The 27,261-nt window shown below is 54.9% G+C and overlaps 1 protein-coding gene across 3 annotated transcripts in view; it reads left to right on the top strand.

Moving 5' to 3' along the window:
• The window catches only part of GLI2 (GLI family zinc finger 2), a 255,045-nt gene that overhangs the window by 200,972 nt on the left and 26,812 nt on the right, over window positions 1–27,261 (top strand). For 2 of the 3 annotated variants that reach the window (XM_077861356.1, XM_077861357.1), the window contains 2 exons: window positions 16,789–16,991; window positions 20,601–20,786. In XM_077861356.1, the coding sequence (XP_077717482.1) occupies window positions 16,789–16,991; window positions 20,601–20,786 (389 nt within the window). Of the gene's footprint in view, window positions 1–8,839; window positions 9,132–16,788; window positions 16,992–20,600; window positions 20,787–27,261 lie in introns of all 3 variants that reach the window. The other variant, XM_077861358.1, reaches the window with a different exon arrangement.

Raw genomic sequence — 27,261 nt, 5'->3', positions numbered from 1 at the left:
AACCACAGGAAGGACAGTCCCCTTCTCTGTCCTCTGGCCTGGTTCCACACCTGACCTCTGACATCCATGAGCCCCAGCACCTGGCCAGACTCTAGATGTGACCACCACTAGTCGCTCCCCTGCAGACCACTTGATCTTGAGCTGTAGTTGTGAGCAGGGTCCCAGCGGTCACGCCCCAAGGCCACCCTGCAAGGCAAGGAGAGAGGAGGAGGGGGTCTTGCTGGGGACAGATGGCTCTGGGGCTTAGCTATCAATTCATGTAAAGTCAACATGCTGGCCCAGGTACTTGAAGAAAAAAGGAAACGCCAGCTGGTGGGTGCGAGGGCCTCCGCCTTCCCACCATCATCTGCACACTTTGTCACCCGTGCAAATTACCCAGAGCCCCCTGGGAGAGCTGTTAAGGATGTCTGAGGCCACCTCATCCTGGTGATTGCATACTAATGGGGACGTTCAGCCCCTCTCTTGGTGTGCTGCACTTCACAAAGTAGTTGGTCTGCTATTGCTGGCTGAGCTCCTGAACCTTCTAATCTGGAGGGATTTGAAGATGGTTTTTCCCAAGGTCAGTGTTCCACAAAGACCACACCAGCTCGTCGTGAGATTAATAAACAACACAAGCCCGAGCGGCCTGTGTCGTCCCGGGCCCCTGACAGCCCTGTTCTTGGCCAGTCACCGCAGGGCAGAAAGATAGTAATATTCTCTCCTTGATTCTTGGCACCACACCACTAGGTTCACGGGTTCAGAGAGAACTGGCTCTGTGTTTTGCAAGGAACATTCTCTTCCCTCAGCAAATGTGTGTACTTCTTTTCAGAGATTTGTGGGAGAAAGGAAGAGACTATGGGAGGGCGTGTCTGCCTGGCTTCTGAGCTAAGTTGACCACCGGAGGCCTTGTCCTCCTCCCTGGAGTCTTAGCTGTTCTTTCATCTCCAGCGAGCACTCCTTCAAACCTGCTGTAACTGGGGCCCCTGGGTGGCTCAGTGGTTGAACGTCTGCCTTTGGCTCAGGTCATGATCCCGGAGTCCTGGGATTGAGTCCCACATCAGGCTCCCTGCATGGAGCCTGCTTCTCCCTCTGCCTGTGTCTCTGTGTCTCTCATGAATAAATAAAATCTTTTTAGGGGATCCCAGGGTGGCTCAGCAGTTTGGCACCTGCCTTCGGCCCAGGGCGTGATCTCGGAGTCCCAGGATCAAGTCCCACATCAGGCTTCCTGCATGGAGCCTGATTCTGCCTTTGCATGTGTCTCTGCCTCTCTCTCTCTCTCTCTCTCTCTCTCTCTCTCATAAATAAAATCTTTTTTAAAATAAATATTTTTAAAAAATTAAAAGTAAATTTAAAAACCTGCTATAGCTGACTACCTCTTCAGAGCCACTAGATAGCAGGGAGACTCAGAGCCCAGAGACCGCTGGGACTAGGCAGCTGGTGGGGCAGCTGGCCCTCCTCCCATGGCTGTCTGAGGATCAAGCGGCAAATAGGTATAGAACCTTGGCTCATGGTGATGTGAGTGGCCCTTAGAGACCCCTGTGAACAGCAGGATGCTGGGGCCAGGGTAACTGAGGTGCACCCCCAGCAGCCTGGGGCTGGCCCTCTGGATTATACCACATAGCCCTCATCTGCACTCTGTAAGGAGGGCAGCATTGTCACTCTTGCTTGCTAAGTGGAAAAACTGAGACACGATGAGGTTGACTGCTTTCTCTAGTGACATCCGCCTAGTAAGTAGCAAAGCTAGGACTGGAACCTGAGCAGTTTGCCCCCAAAAGGCCCCTTTCTGCACTGACCCCTCTGCTAAAGACTCTCTTGGCTCCAAGAGCTTCAGATTCCCAGCTCCAGGAACGTGCTCTGCGGTGTGGGACAGACAGCTCATTTATAATGGAATCTGGCCTGTAAAAGTTTAATGAGGAGCGTGTCTGATAAGCAGGCCTGCTCTTTGATCTTTGCTGAACGCCAGCCCCTCGCAGAAGTGGAGCTGCCTGGCTCTGGGCTTTGGAGAGAGTCCGTGTGGTCAGCCCAGGGCAAGGGGGGCCCTGGGAGTGAAGCAAATCTTGATGTGCAGAAATGAGGTGGGTCTGCAGTGGGGGAGGGCATGTAAAGCAGGTGTGGAGAGGGGCTTCCTGGTGGAAAGGTTCTGTGGGGTTGAGAAGTGGTCTTTCTGGTTCTTCTCTGACCCACTGGGCCCCCATCCCGGCATAGCCCATCCTGCACCCCCAAGATGTGGGCAGAATGAGGTGAGGCCAGGGTTCAAATCTTACCTATGCCTTTATACCCTGTACGTCCTTGGGCTGGTTGTTTAATTTCCATGATCCTTGGCTTCCCCATCTCTAAAATGGGGATACAACAGTACCCCATGGGGTGGTTTTGAGGTTTAGGTGTATGTAAAGCACATAGAAGAACCCCTGCTACATAGTGAGCACTGGACAATGGTTTGCTCTGTTCACCTTGTGTTCTGGTTGTGAAACCAGAAGTCAATCCGCATTTCATTCCAGGCCCCTGCTGGGTGCTGGGCAGATGAGATCATCATATCTAGTCCCCCCAATACCCTGTAAGGTAGGTGATAGTCTCCCTAAGTCGTACAGCAGAAAACTAGAGGTTCCCAGGATTTAAGAGCTTCCTAAGATCATTCAGCTAGCAAGTGAGGCTTGAGCCTCAATCCTGAGCTTTTTCTCTGTGCCGTGCATGCCCTTGGAGAGCAAGTGGCACCTTATTGCAAGTCTTAGGGCTATAATTGGTTATCCTGGCTGGCAGATGTGGGAACGGAACAATGATCGACCCAAAGGAATTCAACTCTAGGAGTAAAATATCAGTGGGATAGAATGGCCTTTGAGGTGGGGTCCTGTCCCAGGGCACACATCCAGGGTGTCCACTCTGGGTGGAAGCTGATGCTGGTGCCTAGAATGCCCAGTTCATTACTGCTGGATTTCCCGTGTCCTAAGTGCTGTCGCTGGAGGTCACTCCTGCCAGCCTTGAGGGGATGCTTGAGCACTGCTCCACCCCGAGGCCTGCTGCTCTTTGAGCGCCCATGGAGAAAGAGAAATACTGTGGGCACAGTGGGAGCCCCTTCTCCCATTCTCTCCTGCCGGGAGCTGCGTTTCTGACGTGTGAACTTGACCTGCCCTGCCCAAGCAAGTAGGGTTTAGCTGTTGATTTAACTCAGGTGGGGACATTCTTTGAGCTAATTCGTCTGACATCACCCAGCCCGTGCCTAGGATGTGTCAGCCTTGTGTCAGGTGTCGGGCATACAGGCCCAAGGAGGCCCAGTCTTGCTGCCCACGCATATCTCATGGTCTTGGAGGGGAAGGAGGAGAAATGGGGTGGTTACAGAGTGGTGTGCTGGAAAGAGGGGCGGGAAGCCCAGAACACTAGGAAGCCAGGAATGGAACACATTTGTACCAGGAGGAAGGCACATGGGAGGACTGTCTCTCCCCATCCCACCCCTAGCGCCAGCCTGCCCTGAGGCTCCGCGCTTTTCTTGGGGTTGCCCCCTTCCAGAGAGGGGCCTCCACACCCAGGCAGACAGATGCCAGTATGAAAGAGGAGCTCTTTTCAATGTACCCACTAATGGACTCAAAAGTTTGGTAAGAATCAGCAGCACACCCACCTCTAAGAAGACTTTTATCTAAACTATTTGGGATTATCCATCTAGTTTTGACAGGCATCCAGGAAAGGAAATTCCACACACCCCTTTGGCAGGCCAGGCCAGAGTTTAAGAATCCTCATTGTGGAGGAGTTTCCCTGTGTGGAGCCCACCCGCCTCCGCCAGACTGATTTTCTCATGGCTTAAACCCAGACCCCTAGGGCAGCGTAAGGAAACCCCTCCTTTTACTGAAGGCTTCTCCCACCCCAAGACCACATGTCTCACTCCTCCCATGGCCCCCCTGCCAGCCCCCTTGCACTTGCCCCCTGTGATAGGACAGTCCCCAGAAAGCCGTGACTTTCTGGAAGATGCGGCTCAGCTGTGCTCAGCCAAGGTTGGCTGTTCTTACGGACAAAGGCCTCACATCCCCAGAGGTTTAACCCACACCACAGGTCACCTGGAGAGGCCCTAATCCAGGCCAGGTCCCCCAGGGCCTCTTCCCCGGGGCCAGCTGTGTTCCTGCCTCACCACCCCCCAACACATGGCTCAAATCCAAGATCTCTTCCCCCACCCCAGCTCAGTGTAAGCCATCACTTTGCTAGGGAAAAACATCTCCTTGATACTTCCTTCTGGTCTTTTTATGCTTTTTAGTTTTTATGTTTGAAAAAGCTGATAACCTTCCTATCCTTCTGTTCCAAGGGGGGAAAAAAGTGATAAAGGGTGGGCAATTGAATTAACCCCTCTTGCCTGTGTGGCTAGACCTTAACCAAGTCCATGTGTATGGCCTCCTTTGTAGGCACACTTTTATAACCTAATTTCCCTACCAAAACATCAGTGTTTACTCAGTAAGAAATCTGCTCTTTGTCAGCCGAAAACAGTGATTTCTTTATTATGGTTCTGCGTAGGGAGTGACAGCTGAGAGCTGGCGCTCGGCTGGGTCTGGTGGAGTGTGCGGGTCTGTAAGGGGAACAGGGTGAGCGGAGGGTCGAATGGATTGCATGTGTAGAAAGACGTGTGGCAGCCTCAGAGCAGGCCTGTCGGATGGACTGGGGCTGGCCACGAGGGACCCTGGGCAGCAGACAGATGGAGCGGCCAAGACGAGCCCCCTGGGTGACAGGGAGACGACCACTGAGCCCCAGAGGCTTCCCAGCAGCCCACACAAGTTCACGACCAGCCCTGCGGTTGCTCCGCTCTCCACCGCAGAGCCCCCGTCCACTCAGCCTACTTCTAACCAGCAGCCAGCCATCCTCTTTCAGGTTTAGGCTTATTAAATATTGAAGACATACAAAAGGAATAGCAAAAAGCATGGGTAAGATATAAAGGGTAATGATATCATACACTGTCATTCCGTGCCCGGCCTTGGGACTGGGGGACATGCCAGTACCTTGGAGGTCTTGTGTGCCCCTCCACTGTCCTGCCCCTGGGGCTCCCCCTCCCACCATGCTCTGGGATTTGGAGTTTCCCATCCCCTTGCACCCAGGACAGTTCCACCCCAGGTCTGACTCCCCCAACAACACATTGTTTAGTTTCGCTTTGTGTGCTTGATGTAACCAGAATCATTGCAAGTGTATTTGTTGGGAAACTACTTTTGTGGGTCAAATTATGTTCCAGAGATTTGCCCGCTAATGCATGGTGCTCTTTCCATTCATGAATTTGCACTACTCCGAAGCAGTCTGCATTGACAGGTATCTGGGCTGTGTCTTTGTTTTGGCGATTTTGAACACTATTGCGGTGAATGCTCTTGCACCGTCCTCTGGGCCCCCTGTGCAGCTGGCTGTTCTTTAGAGTAAATGCATGTCTGGGAATGAAATCGCTGAGTCATGGAGTATTCACATTGTAACCCCAGATGCTGCCAGACGTTTGCTTGGGTGGTTTCGCCACCAGCAGGGCTTGAGGGTGCAACTTGCTCCACATCCTTGTTACCAGGGTAATGTCAGCAACATTTAAATTTTTGCCATGATTTTGGTATCATTTGGATTTCCTATTTTCCTTATTACTGATACAGCTGAGCATCCTTTCCTATGTTTATTGGCCAATGTTTCCTTCCTGTGAGGCGCCTTTTGAGCTCTTTTGCTCATTTCCGTATGGAGTTGCCTTTTTCATATTGATGTGAATAAGCTTTTTATATATTAAGGCATTTTGTTCCATAGTGAGTTATCTGTGTTGCAAATATCTTCTCTCAGTTTGGGCTTGTTCTCTTCATTCCCACAGTGGAGTGTCTGGCTGAAGAGGAGTTCCTTTCTTAACCCAGGTCCCTTTTTTATTGGCATTTCCTTCATGGTTTGCCCCACACATTCTCCTTCCATCAGCTGTGGGGTCTGACTTTTGGCACCTGGACCCTGGTAGCTATTCCCCGATATGATCTGCTCTTTGTTCAGCTATTCTCAGAACACCAGGCCTGCACCACTCACTGCCTCCTTTCTATTTCTGTACAAGAGTTGAGACACAGTTTCAGATGCCACCTCCTGCAGGAAGCCCTCTCAGATTGCCACAACAGAGTGAATAACTTCTTCCCTCCCACCCTTCTTTCTGCTCTGGCACCTTGTATACTGTCTGTAGTGTATACTAGTGTATACTAATTGTAGTGACCACTTTCCTCCATGACCCTAGAAGTCCCAACACCTGTGATTCTGTTAAGGCCCTGAGGTGAACTGTAGGCTTAGGGGGCTGTGATTTCCTGAACTGATGGCTGGATCTGGGGTGCTCCCCCAAGATCATCACTCTAACAGCTTGTCATCACCACAGCCTCATGGGGACTTATGCTCTCTGCTGGGATCTGGGCAAGTATGGGTTCAAGGTGAGCCCTGGGAAGGTCAGAGTTGACCAGACGCACCTGGTGCAGCACTCGACAGCCAATTTTTTGACTTCCTAGGTGTGGGGTGCTGGCTGAGTCTTCCTGGGACCCCCAGCTCCCCACCTGGTTCCCTCCGCACCCGTGTTCAGCGAATGTTGGCTGACTGACGGAAGACTGCATGAACACATGAACAAATCAGTGAATGGCTGGATGCTGGAGGGCCAGGCCCTGCTTACAGTTAGCCTTTTTGCTGATTTATAGAGCCTCCCCACATGGGCATGGGGCAGCCCAGATGCCTTGGAGCTTGCAGATTGTCATAAAAAATGAATCGGGCTCTGATTTAAAGACAGGGCGGTTCTCCAGCACTTTCCAAAAGAATTCAGCGTACATCTTTTTACAGTTGCAAATCCCCGTGGTGTATTTTAAAAGGGACTTGATTTCTGGAACTTTTAAAATTAACGTATGGAAGTGTGGTGAGCAAGCTTGCCAGTGTTCAGTTTCACATACCCCAAACCAACCAAACAGCAAAGCAGAAAACAAAACCCAAACCAACAAACAAAACCCTTGCAGAAGAGACTGACCTCTGCCCAGAAGAGCTCATTGGAGCTCTGCCCACCAGTAGGCCTAGGGCAGCGGGTGCCAGCTTCGCTCTACAGGGATGCACTGGTGAAAGCAGACACATGCCTGCCCTGTTCACAAGGGCCTGATGCTGAGGAACCCCAGTTTGAGGAGGAGAGTAGCTCAGAGCAGGAAGGCCAGCTTTGGGGTATTAGTTTCCCTTCTAGCAGATCAGTGGGCCCAAGGCCAACTGCCTAGTGTTGTTGAGAAAGTGGGTGCCTGGCCCTGAGCCCCTGGGCAGCAGCACAGCGGTCATAGCCTCCCCCCACCCCGAGCCCTCTGACTCCACCCATGGCCCTGTGATCCTGGTGGGTGGTAGCATCTCAGCCCAAAGGCAGGATGAGGACATGCGAGCAAGCGGTCCCTGGGGCGGGAGGGGTTGGCGTGTCAGGGCTGTGTGCAGGGCGCGTTCAGCTATGGGGAGCCAGTGACCGTGTAATCCAGGCAGCGGGGGGGAAGGCACACTCCAGAATCCAGAGAGCATGCTCAGAAGCCCTCCTTCTCTGCCAGCGTGCCGCTGATGGAGCGCCTCCTGGGGGCTAGGCCACGCCAAGAAATAACACACAGGCCCTGCTCTCTGCGAGCCGACGGCCTCGGAAGAGGGGTGACCGTAGTAATGATGGTGATGTCAGTACCTCCCGAGGGCCTGCTCCACACCAGCACACTATGCTGTACGTACTGTATCGGCTCCTCACAAGTCGCCACGAACTCAGTGGCTCAAAACAACAGGAATGCATTCCCTCACGGTTTGGGAGATGAGCAGTCTAACATCAGTATTGTTGGGTCGAAATCCAGGTGTGGGCAGGGCCATGCTTCCTCTGCAGGCCCTAGGGGAGAAGCCATCCCCTGCCTCTGCCAGCATTCCTTGGCTTGTGGCCACGTCCCTCCAGCCTGTGCCCCCGTGGGTACACTGCCTCCTCTTCTGTGTCCCTCTGCCTCTGTCTTATAAGGACCCTTGCTCCGGCATTTAGGACACCCCTGACAATCCATAACCTCCTCCTCTCAGCATCCTTATCTTAATCACATCACAGAGTTTTTCTTTTTGCAAATACAATAGTATTAACAAGGGATCCGGAAGGACACAGATGCATCTTTGAGAGGTCAAGGTCAGCCTCCATACTTAACCTCCCTCCACTTCCCAGTATGTGTTTGTAAGAGTGCCATGGCGATTGTTCTTTGTAGACGAGCGCACGGGTTTAGGGGGCACAGGAATTGTTCCAAGCCACAGAGCTAGGAGTGAGCTGAGATGGAACCCAGGCCTTCTGCCGCAATGCCTGCGTGTTGGACACACTCACTGCTTCATTTCTTCATTCTCCCCACCATTCATGCAGGAGCCGCATGTTGAGCATGCTTTCCAAGCACCTGATGGGCACAGGAGCAGGTGCTGGGGAAGCAAGTGAGCAGGGGGGTTACCCAGAGCTTGCTCCCTGGCTGCCGGTCTAACTAAGCAGGAGACAGGCCCTGAGTGAGCTCTTCATGGCAGGTGCCCCCTGCTCGGCCGGGAAGCGGGTCCAGAGAAGGAGCTGTCCTCCACAGGAGCGTCTTGCGGGAGCCCTGACCTCCATGTGGGGTTGGGAAGCTTCTTGAGCAAGGGGGCCCTGAGCCAGACCCTCTGAGGGAAATTCAGGGGTTAGCTGGGGACAGGGACAGGTCATGACCGGAGGAGCAGATGTGGCACATGCTGAGAACCAGAGCGGAAGCCATGAGGTAGCACAGAGTGTGGTCGAGGGAGGCAGGTACATAAACACACAGGAGCTCTCCTGCTGCCACTGAGGCCTTCAGTCCCCCCGAGAAGCAGACCAGAGCTGGAGGTCAGAGGCCTGCAGCCCCAAGTGACTAGACCTCCCCTTTCTCATCCTCAGCAAAGGCCCCTAAAGCAGGCCATGATAACACGGGGTCCCGGACTTCCAGTCCGGCTGTGCTGCTGACCTCACCATCCAAAAGCTGTACCACCACTGCTTTGGGTCTCAGAAGTGCTGTCTGGAACGGGACCCAAAGTGTCCATTTCTGCCTGTTTCTGGCCCGACTGACCTGCACAGGAGGAGGTCTCTGAGCAAAGCCATCAAGAGCCGCTCTGAGTTGCCAAGGGTTCTTCCTTCTGGCTCCTGGCCCCCAAGTGGAAGAGTCTGCTCCAGTGGCTCATGCTGAGTCTGGGTGAGTCAGCACCCCTCGGCTCTGCATTGTTCTGCCTCTCTAAACAGCACCATGGGTGGGGTACCGGGGTGGTACTGCGGTATGAAGCGCGATGGTTCCTGCCCCTGCGCCCTGACTCAGGCTGCACCATGGATCAGATGCCCTCCCTGGTCCTCCCATCAAGCAGAGTCCTACCCCTCCAGCCCAGCGGGAGCCATACACCCTGTGGGGACACATCCCCATCCTGCCAGCTCCCAGGGATGGTGCCCATACCCAAGGGTACAGCCACTTTGGTGTGGCTGTGCGGGGTTCTCATCGCCGTGGCTTTGCCTCTCACCCCACTCCAGAAATCTTGATCCATCATGTGGGGAAGGGGCCGGGACTTGATGTTGAAAGATTGAGCTGGGTCCACTCCACTCTCTGAAAGTCCTCCCTTTGCTCATCCATTAAATCTAAGAACAAGACATGGGGAGCACCGGGTGAGCATCTACTATCTCCTAGGCACCCAGGGCCGCACAGCCCATGGAGCTCATGCCATCCCACAGCCGCTCCTCAGGCAGGCTCCACTGCCCCGTCCCCTGGGCAAGGATGCAGAGGCTCCAGGCAGAGAGCACAGCCGAGACCCACAGTAAGTGGCAGAGCTGCAGTCCAGACCCAGAAAGTCCAGGTGCCACCAGCCTGCACCCCCGCCCAGCTAGGGTCAGCAGGAGCAGCAGCTGAGGTGATGTCTGCAAACGGACACTGGGCCGAACCTGTCAAGGGCAGACACAGCTGGGGCAGAAGCTTGCCTCTGGGGGGACCGTTGGCAATGTCAAAGCACCACGCCTGAGCTCACAGAGTCAGAAAGGCCAGCTTCCATTGCCCTCTGCCACTTAGAGCCCTGCAGCCTTGGGCACGTTTCATTTACCACCGTGCACCTCGGTTTCCCTCTGCACTAAAACCTGCCTTGCAGAGTTGCTGGGTGTGTTGTGTGCACTCGTTGTTGGGCGAATGCTGACAACCCCGTGGGCCGCACCTTCCCCGCCGCCGTGTCGCATGAGGCTAGCTCAGGAGCCGCCCAGCTAGGTCTCTGCTTGCCTTGCCCGTCCTCTTTGTCCTCTCTTCCCGCTGGCTACCCCCCTGGTCTCTGGGCCTGGCCCTGAGATCTTGTCCAGGGAATTGGCCAGGCCCCCTCCCAAAAGAGAGGGAAGGGAAGAGGGTCGAGGGAAGACGCTGCTCAGGAAAGGCCCTCCTTTTGGGGAGGAGGAGGTAGAGGGGCCCAGCCACCTGGCCAGCACCAGTACTAGGAAGAAGCGCAGGAGTCCTCGAATGCCCGAGGGAGCTGGGCCCCACTGCAGGCGACTGCTGCCTATCACCAACATGTGCACGCACGTACACTCACGCACACAGAGGCAGGGAGGCAGTTGGCTGTTCCTCTTACCCACAGCCCCCTTCTTACGCCTCATGCTCACATATGGAAGGGCCACCAGAGCTGTCTTCACCAAGCCTCAGTAGCCCTGGACACGACACCTGCCACCCTCTCCAGCTGGCCTATAGGCAGGAGCTTGGACAGGCCTGAGGAGCTATGGCTCTGATCCGTGTTTCAGAATGCTGGGTGCACGATCATTCTGGGGATGAGAGGCTGTGTTAGCCAAGGTTTGCCTTGGCAGTTGCCTGTGATAGAAAAACTCAGCTCAAACTGGTTTAAACAGACAAACAAGTGCATTGACTCAGATAACTGAAAAGGCCAAGGCTACTAACTTCTGGTGAAGCTGGATCTGTACTAGGGACTCAATTCAAGAACCCGGTTCCACATCTTCCAGCCCTGACACTCTGGTTATGGTCTTCATCCTGGGCCTCACCCTTCATCGTCCCTGACAGCTCCATGCTTGCTTCCTACCTGCATAGCAACTCTTGTGGGCAGAGAACCCTTCTCCCCTCAAAGATTCCAGCCAAAGCTGCTATTGTAGGCATATGTCCATCTCTGAAATGATCACAGTACCCAGGAATATGGAATGCTCTGATCAGCTCGGCTCGGGTCGCATGGCCCCTGAACCCTGGAGAAGAAACGAAGTCGTCCAGTAGAGATCCAGCCCAAAGTGCTCTCTGCTCCCCCGTCAAAGCATAGCCTTCACACACACACATATCCTTATACTCCAGCCTCTTCGCTTCGCTCCATGCTGCTTCCTTCTTTGTATAATGCCCTTTCTGACGAACTCCTACTGAACCTTCAGAACCCAGGCCAAATGTCACCTCCTCTGAGAAGCCTTCCCTTACACTTACATGCAGAGTTAGATAATTTTTTTTCGTCTGCTGGAGCCTTTCTCAAACTGTCCGACATACCTGACTTGTGGGTCTGACTCTTACACTTGGGCTCTGAGCTCCCTCTAGGTCCTGAGCACAGAATAAGTGCCCTGGACAGTTTTGTCAGGAATGTGAACAAATAGACAAAGGACAGTAGAATGAGCTCAGAATTGGACTGCTCAGAATCGGGAGAAAGCAGTGCATAAGAATAACATCCAAGCCAAGCAGCTTGCAGCAAGGCTGGCTTTGCCAGTCCAGTTGACGGCGGCCTGCAAGTGTGTGAGTGTGCATACATGCATATCTACGCCATAGGAGAGTGTGACCGTCTTTTAAATGAGCTCACGCTGTTGACTGCTCCTCTCGCCCTCAAGGTTGCCTCCTTGAGTCTCTGCCCAGTTGCCAGAATTCAAGGCCTTAACAGGCCAGGGCTGAGACCTGGGTTGGGCCCCCAGAGCCAATGCTGCGGACATGCTAGAAGAAAGGGAAGTTGTGGCTGGGGGTCAGCCTGAAGTGTTGGCTCCTACTTCACCAGCAGACGGTCTTCCTGGTGTCAGCTCACGGGCGCTGGGAGCACCCGGCCCGCATGGAACCCTCAGATGGGCCCCAGGAGGGAGACCAGAGGAGCCCCACTCCTTGAAGGAGCTGCCTTGAGAGCTGGCAGCGCTGGTGTGATTTTCAGGACTGCCGGGAAGCTCCCTGCTCCCTCCCGTGCATTAATAATGCTTGCACTTCTGCCGTTTGAGATTCCTTCCGTTTGCTGTGTTGGGTCTGTCAAAATGACAACCTCTTGGAACATTTGTGCCCCTGGATCCTTATCAGTCATCGACAGCACAGCGCGAGGGAGAGGTTCCAGCTCCCTCCAGAGAGCTGGAGTGGCTTGTGTGTGATGATGGAGTGGAAGTGGAAATACAGACGGGAAGGGAGGCTGAAACAGTGGGGAGGAAGCTGCTCGGCTCTCAGGTGCTGCTGGTCCCTGATCCTGTGCCCCCCCACCCTGTCCCTGGCTCACAAGAAACACAGTTGTCAGGAGCACCCCCTTCTGTGCCCAGGGGACAGGCACAGCGCACTCTTGGCGTGGTTCCACTACGTGCTCTGTGAGTGACCTTGGGCAAGGAGGGACCTGGACCTCCGGGTGTATCCTCATCTGTAAAATGGGCAGGAAGTACCTTCTTGGTGAATTCTTTATTGAGATGAGTAAAGAAATACATGCACGATGTCCTGTGATGGTAGGTACACAGTCAGCCCTATCTTGAGGCGATGTCGGATAAGGACACGACTAAATGGCACTGTGCAGAGGGGACAGCTAGGGAGTCTTCCCAGAGTAGCTGTCGGGACCGTCATCCATGGCTGTGTTGACTGAGGCACCTGTTGTCTTGGGGACTGAGTGCTCAAGTCAATAGATGCTCCACACCCCGAGTTGACTTGTTGCAGAGAAGGGAAGGGATGAGAGTTAATGCTGGCTAACCCCCTGCCTGTGCCCCTCCCCGGAAGGCACCAGAGAGGGGCAGCATGAACCCCCTGCCTGTGCCCTGCCCTGGGAGGCACCAGAGAGGGGCAGCATGCTGGCCGAGGCCACCCAGCAAGGTGGGAAAGATCAGGGTTAGTGAGACAACTGGTGCTTTGGAAGGCACAGGCCGTGCCCAGATGCCAGGGCTGCCCCACTGCTTCTAGGCCCTGGGTCCCCCCATAGGGCCGCCAGAGCCAGTCCTGCTCTGTATGTGAAAGAAGAGCATTTGGTTGTGCCTTTGCTAGAGGCTCTCCCGGCCTCCATCCCAGGGCTTCCAGGCCTGGCAATGACAGCATTCCTGGCCCTGGGAAGAACAATGGTTGTTCCATGTACTGTCTCATCAGCCCTGAGAGTTGACCTGTCTTACCAGCGAACCCTATGGAGTCTGCTTTGGTCGAGGGGCAGAGGCCTCTCTCGGCTCCATGCCCATTACGCCAAGGAAACAGGGAGGACTTAGCAATGTGGGGGGCGGCCCCTGAGATGAGGGGAGCACCAGCCCGGGAATGAGGCAGCCTTGGGTCGTGTCTTGGCCCGTGTCACTCTCTGGCCACACAGCGTGATTTCCCTCTCTGGACCCAGAGTCCTCATGGGAGATTGTTGGTGTCAGAGTTTCCCCACATCTTCCAGCTGGACACACAGCCAGCCAGTGCTTCCTTTGAGGCTGGCCAGGTGCTTCTTCCAAGAGCCATAGGGGCTCCCCTCTGAGCCCCGGGCCTGAGACAGGACCCAGGGTGCGCTGGAAGAACGAGCTCCCTGTTCTCTGGGTGACTCATGGTGGGAAGAGAGCCTCAGAGTTCACTTTCCCCGGAAGGGTGATAACTAAGGTATGAAGACCAGTATCCCAGCTCCTACGTGTGGGGGCTCAGGCCCCACCCACCACATCCAGGCCCAGCTGCTAGGTTGGGCTGGACTCCAGCCCCACCAGGGCAGCCCCACAATGGTGTGCTTATTGCCATGTCAACACGTCTCCAGCCTCCTGCTTGGGAGACACTCATCTGGTCAGTGGAATGGGGGTCACCTTGGACGGACCTGGGCTGGCTGCCGTGTGCCTTCAGTGTTCCTTTATATCCCCATGTAGTCACTGGCTTGTCTTGTGAGGCCTCAGCTGTCATCAGCAGGCCTTGCAGGGAGATCTTGATGCCAGGGAGGCTTGGGGAGACCATTTAGGACCACTGGCTTCAGTGACCACAGGCTGTGACCTCACTCCTGGCCAGTGTCCTGCAGGCCCTGGGAACCTACGCTGCCTCGAGTGTCCGCGGGAGGACTAAGAGATCTGAGGACAGGAGGTGCCTCACACTGGTCTCCAGAATACCCTGTGTTTATTGAAGTATGCTCAGCCTTCCAGAACTTTCACCTTCAATCCCTGATCTGTGCTCAGGAGTCAGACAGAGGGCTCCTTCTTGCCTCACAGGTGATATTTTTCTAGTATTGTCTTCATAGAACACGTGTCCTGTTGCAGGAATGTGCGAGTCCATCCTGCGCCGGTCAGCATGCCCAAGGCAGCAAGACCGACCCTTGGTGAGGGGTGAATTAATCTGCTTCTGTTCTGCCCCCCTCACCCTTGGACACATAGTGCCCCTGCCTAGAGCAAAGCCATCTCTTAAGCCGCTTGCACTTAATGCAGTGCCTGCCCTGGCCTCGGAAGGCAGCCTGTGAGTGAGAGCAGCTTGAGGCCACGATGCGTGACTGATCCCAAAGACTCCCTTCTGCCAAGCTTGGTGCCTGGAAACAGATGTGTAGCCACCAGTGCTTCTGAAAATCCGTCTGGGATGCTAGGTTCCTGCCAGGTGCTAGAATGTAGAGGTACGTCAGACAGGACCCAGTTCCCTGGGAGATGGGCCCATCAACCTCAGACCAGAAGCAGGTGCTGCAGGGGTAGCAGGGAGGAAGCAGCAGAGAGCTCATGTCAGGGCGGGGGGCTTTTGGGAAGGTATCACCGAAGCAGTTCCCTCTGCTGGGTTTGCGGGGTGGAGAAGGGATTTGCCTGACAAGGTATAGGATGCAGGAAGGCCTTCAAGGCCAAGAGTCGGTGTGCACCATAGCACAGCAGTGTGGAAGCGCTGCCTGGCAGGTTTGTTGGATCTGCACACCCATTACAATCACATCTGCAAAAGCTACACAATAATGTAGCAGAATGCTCACATCCTCCACCCCGGGAGTTTGTGAAAGCCAGATGTAGAGACATCTGGATGTCACCTGTTTGGGTCCTGGCGTGCCCTGTGTGGCAGGCACGGTTTCCACGCACTATCGTACATAAGCAGTAATTCTCTCTGGTTCGCTCCAGCCAGTGGACAAACCATGCCCGCTCTGAAGTAACCAATCCTCACAATGCCCTTGCCCACATCCACGGCCAACCCCGTGGGGAGGTTTGGAGGGCCTCCCGGGCACATCTGGGTTTTGCCCTCCAAGTGTGGCGCTAATGCCATAATAACAGCTCTGGTTTATTAACTGACGGCTGTGTCTCACGCACCATTTGGAGGACTTTCGTCCTCAGGGCAGCCCCATGAAAAAGGCACTATTATCTCCGTTTTACAGTTGAAGAAACTGAGACTCGCAGGGGTTAAATGGCCCGCTCAGCGTGGCTGAGCTGGTGATGGCTGAGATCCTAATGCTGGTTTGTCCGAGTCTGACACAAACTCTTTTCTTTGCACTGTGTCGGATCACAGAGAGACCCCATTTTCTGAAAAAGCGAAAATTATATCTTGGTAAATTTGGTCCCCAGTGACTTAGCTGTGGTTTCATAGCTACTTTGCCTCTCAAGCCTGCTTTTTCATTAATGGGCAAGTTTTGGGGGTAGATGACCTCAGAACACCCTGGCGCTAACACGCTCATAGCTGCTTAGAGGCTCCAAGTGAGTAGGCCTGATGTCAAGTCCTCGTCCTTGCATTAAGTGGAGCCAGGGCATCTCCAAATAAAAGTAATTAATTTATTTGCCCCTTGAGGGCTGAGCAGGGGACATGGGGTGGGCCACGGCCATGCCAGCCCGGGGCCACAGGGACCAGGCCAGGTGCATGCCTCACAGATGTTGGGCATCCGAGAAGGGAGGCTCCGTTAACATTAAAAGGAAATCCAGGACGGCTCATGTGGTTGCACCTCACGATCTCCGGGTCCTGGGATCGAGCCCTACATCAGGCTCCCTGCTCAGCGGGGAGTCTGTTTTTCCCTCTGCCTCTGTGCTCTCTCACTGTCTCTCTCAAATAAATAATTAAAATTTTAAAAAATAAATAATAAATTTTAAATACAATAAAAATAAACCAAAAAATTTTAAATAAAAATGAAAAATTAATAAATAAAAGGAATTCCTCCTAAGGAGAGCTAAAAGGATATTCTAGAATATTAGCTATGGCTTATCATTCAAAAACTCTTCTGAATCCTGCTCTGATCCTTTCCAGCTGGTCCCCTGGTGGCGCTCCACGGCACCAACTATCCCACTAAACCAGAAGTTCTCTACTTTCGGGACCTCCCCCGATCCCTCTGTTTCTCTTCATTCTGGTAGGAATATGAGCCCTTTGCATCTTGCCCCGGTACTGGTGTTTTCAGGTTCTGTTTTTCACTCATGTAGAATGCATGTGCCTGTTCACTTAATGAAGATTTGGCTCATCGCTAGTTGTCCAGCCTTGAGCAGGCTTGGGGAAGCAGTGGTGACACGTGTGTGGCCTCCTGAGCCTGTGGCCCCACACATCCAGTCCTGTGTGAAGGCACTTCACCGCCACCAGCAGACCAGCCGGTGGGCAGCGCTACCCAGTAGGAGCTTTCAACGTGCTGTGTGCTGGGTAACGTGAGAGTTCGGACTCCATGAAGGGTCCCCATGCCTGCCTCTCAGCCGGGTTCCCCACACATCCTCCTGCAACAGGCCATGCCTTCTGACCCCACTCCTTTGTCTTACAGGCCTCCTGCCCTGAGTGGCAGCCCTGTCATCTCGGACATCTCGTTGATCCGGCTTTCCCCACACCCTGCGGGCCCTGGGGAGTCCCCCTTCAATGCCCCGCACCCTTACGTGAGCCCCCACATGGAGCATTACCTCCGAGCCGTGCACAGCAGCCCCACGCTCCCCACCATCTCAGCAGCCCGAGGTCTCAGCCCCGCTGACGGTGAGTAGAGTTTGGGGTGCTGGGGGAACTGGGCTGCTAACTCTGACGTGGTTGATTCCTCAGCACCAGCACCAGCCCCTGGGATAGTGAACAGGTTGACATTCCTCCCCACCACCCTGAACAATGGGTCCTTCAATAAATGAATGGGGAAAGCCCAAAGAATCTGGGGATCATTGGTTTTTGTGCTCATTAAAGAGCTGTCAATAAGCACCCTTCCACATGCAAATTATATAAATATATATATGTATATATAATGGTAAGATATGTTTATGTAAGTCTTATCTTAGGTGAGAATTCTTTGGTTGCAATAAACTAAAATCTGCTTCTGGTTAAGTAAACGGGGTATGGGATCAAGGTGTCTCATGGGCCCCCAGCGCTGAAGGAAGGCAGAGCCAGGCTGGTTTCTGCCTGCATCTCTGCTTGTGCACCCCCTTGGAAGTCAACACATGGCCTCCAAATGGCACCCCAAGGCTCCACAGGTGAGTACCAGTGGCTTTGTGTCTCTCAGGTCAGAGGCTTGAGAGAGAACTGATTAGCCCACTTCAAAGATCAGATGGCCACCCCAGTCCGGTTAGTTTGAGACAAGAAAGGGCAGGTCACATAATACAAATAAGGTTTTCAGGTCTAAAATTTAATACTTAAAATAAAACTTAGTACTTCCAGGCCCATCCCCACCTCACTGATACATACGAACACACACACACAACACACACACACACACTCACCCTGGACAGTAGTAAGCACATGCGGGACTCGGCCATGCCCATCCTGTCTTTCTGGGAAGTGTTCTCACCCCACTGTGCCTGGTAGCCACTCACTGCTGCCATTTTCAAAAGGAACCAGGCTACATCATCTCAATCTGTCTATTGAAACCATGGTCCAGAGGCTCCAGGAAACATGGTCCCAGTGGGCCTCTTGTCACTCACTACCTCCAGTCCTTCCCAGGGGAACATGTCCTCCCCCACTTCATGGATATGACCAGGAGCAGCAGCCAAGTCCTGGACCTGAGAGGCTCAGGTTGGAGTTTCACAAAGAGAAGGACTCCAGCTTCCAAATGTATAAAAAAAGTTGCCCTGAATCATTGGGCTCATCGTCCGAGGCAAGTGGCAGTGACCACAGGACATGAAAGTGGCTGGCCAGAACGTGGCTATTCTGAAGTGACCCCTTGGAGCTGGAACCCAGCCCTGGAATCTGCATGGGTTTTTTTTTTTTTTTTTTTTAATTTTTTTTATTTATTTATGATAGTCACACAGAGAGAGAGAGAGAGAGAGAGAGGCATAGACACAGGCAGAGGGAGAAGCAGGCTCCATGCACCGGGAGCCCGACGTGGGATTCGATCCCGGGTCTCCAGGATCGCGCCCTGGGCCAAAGGCAGGCGCTAAACCGCAGCGCCACCCAGGGATCCCCTGCATGGGTTTTCTGAGAGGCCTTGCCCGAGTGAGGGTGCCCTGAAGGACCACGCTGCCTCCACACCTCTCCTGATGACACAGCCAGTGCTGGACTCAGCCCGGAGTTCCGTGCGGATGCAGGCCAGATTCCCCAGGCTGCCCTGACCTTGAAGCTCACACATAGCCAGAGGATGCCTGCCCCCAGGAAGATGTGTCCACGCCCTAATCCCCTGAATCTGAGAATGTTGCCTCGTTTGGGGGGAAAAAAAGGCCTCTGCAGATGTGATTTAGCTGGAGATTTTGAATGAGACGATCATCCTGGAATGTCCGTGTGGGTTTAACTACAGTGATAAATGCCCTCACAAGAGACATAGACAAGAGAACAACACAAAGATAGGAGTGTTGTGGCCATTGGCCAAGGAAGTTGGCAACTTCCAGAAGCTGGAAGGAGCACAGGATAGATTATCCCCTAGAGCCTCTGGAGGGAGTGTGGCTCTGCTGATACTTTGATGATAAACTTCTGGCCTCCAGAACTGTGGAAGAATGAAATTTTGTTGTTTGGGCAGCAGTTAGCACCAAGTCCGTACCAACTTGTTATAGCGCCCTAGGAAACTAATACACATGGTGACAGGGTTACCACGGAGGAGGCAGGACGAGGTAGTGCTCCCGAGGCCAGGTTCAGAGGACCCTGCGAGATGTCTCTAGAAAAGACAAGGACGCTGTAGTTTCAGCTGACAGTGGTACAGCTGATGAAGAGCTAAGTGGTAAGACTGGGCTGCCCTTGAAGGAGCTGCTTGCATTTGTGCAACACTTGATTCTATGCCTGATTTCTAGAGAAACCTCGCTGAGGTTCCTGTCACACCCACTTGTCCCAGCCCCAGCCCCAGCCCCTTGAGATAACAGGCATGGGTTCAGCACCAGAGGACACTTGGCTAATTTGCAAAGCCCTGACCTTCACAGGGGATGGACCTGATACCCGGAGGCCTCACTGACCCGGAACCCAGCTCCCAAGTGAAGAGAGACAGCATGTCAGGCTCACACTGCAGCTGTGCAAGCCCCAGCACCTGCCCACATGAGACCCCAAAAGTTCATCAGCCATCAGGGCCATGTCTGCAGACCGCGTGGGCTCTGAGGACAAATGGGCACTCCAGAGAAGGCTTTGGGGAGGAGGTGAACATTCAGGAGGAGGAGGACAGGAGGGCATTTTGAGCATGGACAGGGCAGGGGGAGGCCATGGGATATCACTCTGGCTGCAGGCCAGAGCTCTCTCTAGTGGATACAGCAGGAGAAGGGGAGGAGGGGGAGGAGGCTGCTTCCATTGACCGGCTTCTCTCTGCCCAGCACGTAAGAAATCTCTTTTACTTTTTGCCAAGACTGATAGCAGAGAGCACCGGAGTTCTTATCTGCCATTGAGGAGGGTAACGGTGGCCTTCCACTCATAACGTGTGAGGATAGTGACCCTGAGGATGAATGGGAATCCCTCGGCCCTGTGCCTACACAGGCCCAGCAAGCGCTCAGCGTGACGTTGGCTTTCACGTTCATTTCTCATAGTAACTTGAGTAGCAAGTATTATTACCCCCATTTTACAGATGGAAAACTGAGCCAGCTCAGAAGGGTGGCCCCTTCCCAATTTTGCACGCCTGCTAAAAGCCAGGCCTCTTGATGGGTCTGTTTGGTTCCCAATTCCAAGCCCCCTTGAGATGCTGGAAGTTCGTCATCCCTGCCTCCTGGCTGAGCCCCTGGGAGGGGCCGGGTATGGGGTGGGGGACAGACAGCTCTGGGTTGCCACTGCAAGCCAGGCCGGCAGCTTTATCTGGCCGGGTCCAGGCGAGCTCGCCTTGAATGTTCAGGCCAGACTGACCTGGCCCAACTGTCGACCACCACGGCGCCTTTGTTTGTGTCTCTGTTTTCCTTTGAAGACTCTGCTGGCCTGTGGACCTGGTCAGCCTGGAGCTCTGGGCTTCTGTGGGGCCTGGAGGGGGAGGTGGGAGTGCTTGTTTATGGTGTGGGGACAAGGAGGCATGCTGGCTCTGATTCCCCACCAGCAGAAACACCCCACCCCACCCACCCCATCCCACTTTGTCTGCTCAGTGGGGGAAGGGGACCCAGGGGCAGAAGACAGCACCCCAGGGGCACGGGGGTGGTGGGGTATGCCTCAGCCCTTGTGTGTGTTTCTCTCTCTTTTGGGCCAATCCTGACCAACTCTCTCTCCTACCCACAGTGGCCCACGAGCACCTCAAGGAGAGGGGACTGTTTGGCCTCCCCCCTCCAGGGACCAACCCCTCAGACTATTACCACCAGATGACCCTCATGGCGGGCCACCCTGCACCGTACGGGGACCTGCTAATGCAGAGTGGGGGTGCCGCCAGTGCACCCCATCTCCACGACTACCTCAATCCAGTGGATGGTGAGTACTGGGCCCGTGTGGGGATAGGGAGCAAGATAGGCCATGGGGGCTGAGGAGGGTGCATGTTGCTCCTTTTGTGGGTGAGGAGCCCTAAGCGGGGGATCTGGGATCCCTGCCATGACTGCTGTCCACAGGGGACTGAGTCTGAGCAACCCCCGCACATACTTAGTGAGTCACCGCAGGCCAGGACGTGTTTTAGGAATTACAGTCTGGGGAATAAAACACACTCGTCTCTGCTTTCATGGAACTTCTAGCACAGTAGGGAGAGACAAACAAAGCCAAGGATGGGGTAGGAAGCACCAGGTCGGGGGGGGGGGGGGGCTGCAAGTCTTGAATGAAGATATTGAGAAATCCTCCCTGGGAAAGTGATATTTGAGCACAGGATTGAAGGAGCAGAGCAGTACAGAAATATGATCCAGATGGGAAATAGCAAATGCAAAGGACCTGGGGCAGCAGTGTGCCCTCTGAGCTCAAGAAAAACCCAGGAGGCCAGCATGCCCAGCACCCAGGGGGTGAGGGGCCGGAGGAGGGTGGGGCCAGAGTTCCAGGGCTGGTCGGGCAGGCTGGTCATGGCTTTGTAAGGCTTGACATGATGGGGCCCTTGGGGTGGGGGGTTGGACAGAGGAGTAATGAGATCTAAGTTCTTAAAAGGAATCCCATTGTGGCTGCTGATCTGAGAATAGGTTTAGGGGCAAGGTGGAAGCAGGGGGTTCTGGTTAGTAGAGGTGGGGAGAGTGATCACATTTTAGATAGTCACAAGATTTGTTCGCAGACAGATGAGAAAGTAGGAAGAAAGAAAGGCATTAAGGACAACACCAGGGTGTTGGGCCTGAGCACGTGGAGGGTGGCTGTCACTAACTGAGCTGGAAGCTGCGAGCAGGGCACGTTGGCAGATGGGAGATCCAGTGTTCTGGGTAAAGTTCTTGTTGCCCATAATATACCAAGGCTTTCCCTCCCGCCAGATACTATCTTCATTTCCCAGGGGTGCCTGTGGCCGCCTGACCATGAGCCCCTGGGATCATCATGGGGCCCCGCCTCTTCTCTGAGGGAGGCTAAATCCCCCCTCACCCAGCCAGTGCCATTCCACCTGCTGTTCCTGGAGCCCAGCCCAGAGATTCCCAGGGATCCAGGCCAGACAGCAGAGCTAGAAACCACTGCAGGGGGCAGGGTTATTCTCCTCCAGCCCTGCCTGGGAGGGATTTTCCACTCCCTGACGGTAGGGAGCACCCAGGTCTGCAGGGAGACCTGCCCTGGAGGGAAGTCCGGGTGCCTGCCCGGCTGCATGACTCAAGGTGGGCCTCTGCACCCCTCAGCCTCCTCCCATCCCCCAGGATTTCCCGTCCCCACCAGCCACTGCAGCTCCACCTTATTGGCTGGAGCAAAAATAAGCCTCTTATTTCCTCAGGCTTGGCTGAGATTTTGCCTCCTCTGGGACATCTCCCCAGATGCCCTCTCCCACTTCCCTCCTCTCAATCCTTCTTGTCTCTGCCTGCCCTACCCACCTCATATTTGCCGGAGCCACCTCATGTGGTTCCAGAACCCCACAGAGCCTTCCCTGATCCACCACAGGAGTGTCACTGGGAAGAGCCCTAGAGTCCTCCCAACACCGGCGCTCATCGGTGTTCTCCTCGTCATGCCCTGAGGGGTGCCAACCGCATCAGATTCCCGGGGCTGTCCCATCCCACTACCTTCCCCAGGGGATGGCGTTCAGTCCAGGACTAAGCGCAAATGTGGAGTGTGAGAAAAGGCCCGGCCCCCTAAGCACACCCCCCACGTGCCCTCCTTCTCTCAACAGCCCTCTGGTGCCCCCCACAGAAGTGGGGTGGGGTGTCAGCAGGTGGCGAAGGTAGGGCTCCAGTAAAGCTGTATGTACCTGCCGCTTGTCAAAATTAGAAACCAGACAGCAGGCACAATATAGCACTCAAATAGCCACGTCCAAGTGTCACATCCTCCCACAGGGCCTGCCTCCCGAGGCCTCGGTGGCTGGCACCAGGCCACCTGGTCAGTGGGCAGACACAGACAAACCATGGCCCAGGGGTCAAGTCAGGCAGGTGTCCTCAGAGGCAGGAGAGCCCCGGTCAGCAGACATGAGCGCCTGCCCACTGCCTCCAGGCAGCACCACACATCTGACACCCCAAGAGCCGTGGCCCCAGGGAGGGCCTGCAGGGCCAGATGTGTTCCTGAGCATCTGGGCAGAGCACGGTGCCCGTAGGGGTGGCCGTGGGGAGGGAGTTTGGGTTGTGAACCGCGGCCCGGCCAGGCCAGCACCGCCTGTGCGCGTCCCCACTGTGGGAACTGGCCCGAGGTGCTGGGGCACTGAATGCGGCCCGCACCGCGATTCCCAGCCCTGCCTGCAGGTTGAACCAAACACGCTGTTGAGTTGGACCGCGCGTGTGAACGTGGCTCAGGGGCTGGCGTGCAGTAGCCGCTCAGTCAGTACTTGCTCCAGTCTCTTTCCGCCGGATTTCTCCTTCTTCTCCTGCGGGACTTTTGTCTCTGTGTACCCCGTGCCTAGCCCCGTGCCACGACTCCTCCTGGCCACCACCCCCTGCCTCCCAGGCCTGCCACATCTGGCTTGTCAGCCCTCCTGGCAGCCCCACGATTTGCCACCCCGGGGTCCCTCAGGCTCCATGCTGCCTGGCAGTGATCGGTCATCCCCTCTGCCCTTCTGAGTCCCGGTGGCTTCCATCACTCTCAGGGCCAGCGGCCTTCCCCTCCAGCCTCGGCTCCTCCGCCTTGCACACTGCCTCCCAGCGCCCCGCTCCACCTGCGGTCACCCGGCACCCTCCCAGTGCCACTCTACAGGCTCGCCCAGCTCAGCCCTCCACCCAAAATCCAGCCCCAGCTTGACTGCATCAGCTCTGCTGGAGCTCCCACCCTCCCCCTCACTGGGTGCTGCTTCCCTGTTAACAAACTGGGGAGCCCTCCATGTTCGGGAGCTTGGCTGCCAAGGAGCAGGCCCCGTGTTTGCAGAGTGACTGTGTGAGTGAGTGACAGTCACACAAAATCCTAGAGTGGAAAGATGCAAACTGGTTGGGGAGAGACTGGGCCGACTTGCAGGGAGCCGGGGAGGCGGCTGGGAACACGGCCGCTTTGTTCTCAGGGGTGCTCAGCATTTGGCAGCATCTGAGGCCGAGCCGGAGCATCAGGCGATGAGCTCACCAGTGGGCGTGAGAGCGTCCAGCTCACGTCGGACTCATCACACCCACCCACGATCCTTTCTCCACCTCTCCTCTTGGGAACGTGATTGGCTCCAGGGTGCAGAGGGAAGCTTCCGTGCTGGGCCGGAGCAGGCACATCAGTTTCTCCAGCTGAGGCCTGGGGTGGGGCTGGGGGATTTTTCTGAACCCTGAAGCATTTCAGGAACAGAGGATTCTTTGCCTCTGGTCCCAATCACTTACGATCCAAGCAAATCAAGAGTAGTGCAACGTGATATCCTGTATTTGTCATGACTTAATACAGTTTTTCTTTTCAACCCAGTTTGAATTACAACCGGAACCTTTGCTTCCGCTTTTAAAAATTTTAGGAATTTCTGTTCTGCTTTGATGCCCACATGGATGTGTTGTTCGTGTGCATCCCTAAGAGACTCCAGTGCTCAGAGCCCAGCCTCACCCCTCCCATAAACTGAGGAGCAGGGAAAACCCACCAGTTCTGGTGCTTTCTGCTGGTCCCAGCTGCATGGATCTGGGGAGAGATCTTCCCATCAAATTTCTTTTTGCTCAGACTCTCAACAGAGAATGGTGCAGGTTCAGAGCCCCCCTATGCAAGGGTCCTGAGACTCTCTGAGGACATGTGTGTTCAGTTAGAAAGCCTCCCATAAGCATGACCATGACATGGAAGCTCTGTGCAGATGCAGGGGGCCTCAAGAGCTTGTGCGAAGTCGAGGAGACTAGCCCTTCCTTCTCTCTCTGTTTCTCTTTCTCTCTCAGTCATTCTGAGAATAGGTCTTGAGCACCTCCTATATGCCAGGCATGGCTCTAGGTGCTAGGGACACAGCTATGCATAGTCGGCCAAGTCATGCCCTCGTGGTGCTTCATAAGCTCCATGGGCTGCTCTGTGTAAGCTCCTGGTCAGGACAAAGAATATCCCATCCTGAGGCCGCCTCACCTACGCCGCCTCCTTTCTCAGCTCTTTCCCTTTCTTTCCAGGAGGAGAGAACTTCCCAGAGGCTTTGAGGTGCAGAGGTCAGGTCTGCCGGACTGTGTGGCAACCTACAGGGAAAGTGTAGGACACAGGTGGCCTTATGTCCACATCCTCCAGGGCAGTGTCCCCAGCCCACTCGATAGCAAACCACCAGCACCATTTTTACCTGAGCCAAGTGCCATGGGCACGATTCTTTAATAGTATATTTTTAATATAGTCACCTTTGCAGATTAAATAAATAGATGTCAGAATAGAACTGATATTTTTTCTCATGTGAGAAACCTGATTGTATCTGAGGATACGTCCTGTCCCCGTGTCCATTAGGCCGAAAATAACCTCGTCTGGGTTGAGTACACATCCTACACTGAGGAAAACCCCAGGGCGGTGCAGGAAAGGCAGGGAGGCAGAGAGGCCTCTTGCTGGAGTGCACATCCAAGCCCTGCACTCCTCTCAGGACCCGGGGCCGGGCCGTGGGCAGGACCAAGGGCATCTCCCATGTCCCTCCCTTGCTGGGGGCTTCTCAGCCTCCTGGTGGTCGATGAAGGCCCGTTGCCTCCTGTTTTTAAAGGAGGCTGATTTATAGCAGGAAGAGTGGGAAGTGATGCTGTGCAGGGAGGTGATGGATAACCGGTCAGGGAGTCCAAGGCCATCACTCTGCCCCCCAGTTCTCTGGAGGGCCGGGAATTCACTGGTTGTCACCAGGGCCTTAAAATGGAATTCTCTTGTTTTATGCTGTTGAATATTGGTGATTTAACAGCAGAATGGTAGCAGCCACCGCCCCACCCCCTCCTCCTCCCACCGCATTGAGAAGATTGAAATGTTTCCGATTGAAATGTTGTCTGTTTACAGCCCATATTTCCTCCAAGCTGTATATTTTATTGTCATATTGACACTAATTTGACTTGGATGTCACCTCCGTTCTGACGCCCGTTCTTTATGCCGCCTGCGGGTCCAAGGGGGTTTTCAGAAACCAATTACATTGATCACACCGCAGAGAGGCAGGAGGAGCTGCTGGGGGGACTGCCCCAGAGTCCTCAATCTCTGGGCAGGGAGCCTGTGCCCAGCCTGCAGACAGGAGGGAGACTGAGGCACAGCAGGCCAGGCCACAGGTCCCGGAGGAGCAGGACTGGTGTGTGAGTGCAGGCCTGGGTTAAATGGTGTCTGTGGCTCGTCTGGTAAGCCTGCGCAAACAGCGCTGAGACGAGCATTACAAAGTCACTCTACAGGCCAGGAACCTGAGTTTCTTTGTCTGCATCACAGAACTAGGAAATGGTCAGCCTCAGCCCCGAGCCTCTGGGCTCGAAGCCTAGGTGTTTTCAATCCCTCCCCCACCCCCCTATAAGAGGGGATGAGGGGCTGTGGAGAGCTAAGCGTGCGGCAGGTTAAACCCAATCCTCCAGTTGGGTTTCCTTAGAGCATTTCCTCAGTGAGTCCAGAAGATAGTGGGTGGGCCAAACTGTGCAGGAATGTTCCAGAACCAGTGGGGATTCAGAACCCACAAGGCTTGTGTCCTGCTGTCCCTGACCCATGCTCAGGACAGCATCTGGCCCAGGAAAGGCTCCTGGGACGTCATGCTGGGTCACCGGTCTCTCCACCGCTGGTGCTACACCTGCCCTGGCCAGGCCCTTTAGAGGCCAGGTCCTTGCATCCCTCTGGCTGCCCTCAGCCCAGGCTACTGGGTCCTCAGGACGTCCACCCGGAGCTTGGGTGATAATGCTGGCCACTAGCCCACAGCAACCCTGCAGTAGATCCTGTTGGCCCATCTTCCTGGTGAAGAAGCAGCTCAAAGGAGGTCCAGGGACTTGCCCAAAGCCACGCAGCTCAGAGCAGTCAAGGGAGGTCAGAACATGGCCTGCCTGGGGCCGGGGCCTGTTTTCAGATCTCCTGCTGTTTCTGGCTGCCCCAGGGACAGCAGCCTTGTCCCTGAGCACTCTGGAGTTACCTAAAGTGGTCCCAGGCCCCTCGCGGACCCTGCCCAGTACTGTGGGTACTGCTTTCATCACTCACCTGGGCAGTGAGCTTCACCAGAGGGCAGGGCCAAGGGTCTTCCCTGCTCACAGCCCGCATCATGTCCAGCCCCGCACCTGGCATACTGCCGGCCCTGACAAGGGTCGGAGGGGCGAATGAAGCTACATTTGGAATGAGCAGAAGACAGACCCTGTGGCTGAAGCAGGGTTCAGACGCCAGCGGCAACAGGCATGGGCAGCATCAGGCGTCGTCTGCCCAGGTGAGGGCCGGCTGGTGTCTGGTCACCCCGGCAGCTGACAAATCACAGACTCATCCACAGATGAATGGGCGCAACGGCTCCGTCAGTCCCCGGCCATAAATCACC

The sequence above is a fragment of the Canis aureus genome, chromosome 20 (assembly GCF_053574225.1).
Source record: "Canis aureus isolate CA01 chromosome 20, VMU_Caureus_v.1.0, whole genome shotgun sequence".
In the NCBI taxonomy this organism is placed as follows: Eukaryota; Metazoa; Chordata; class Mammalia; order Carnivora; family Canidae; genus Canis; species Canis aureus.
The sequence above is the reverse complement of the archived record's forward strand: the minus strand, read 5'-3'. Positions and strand labels throughout refer to the sequence as shown.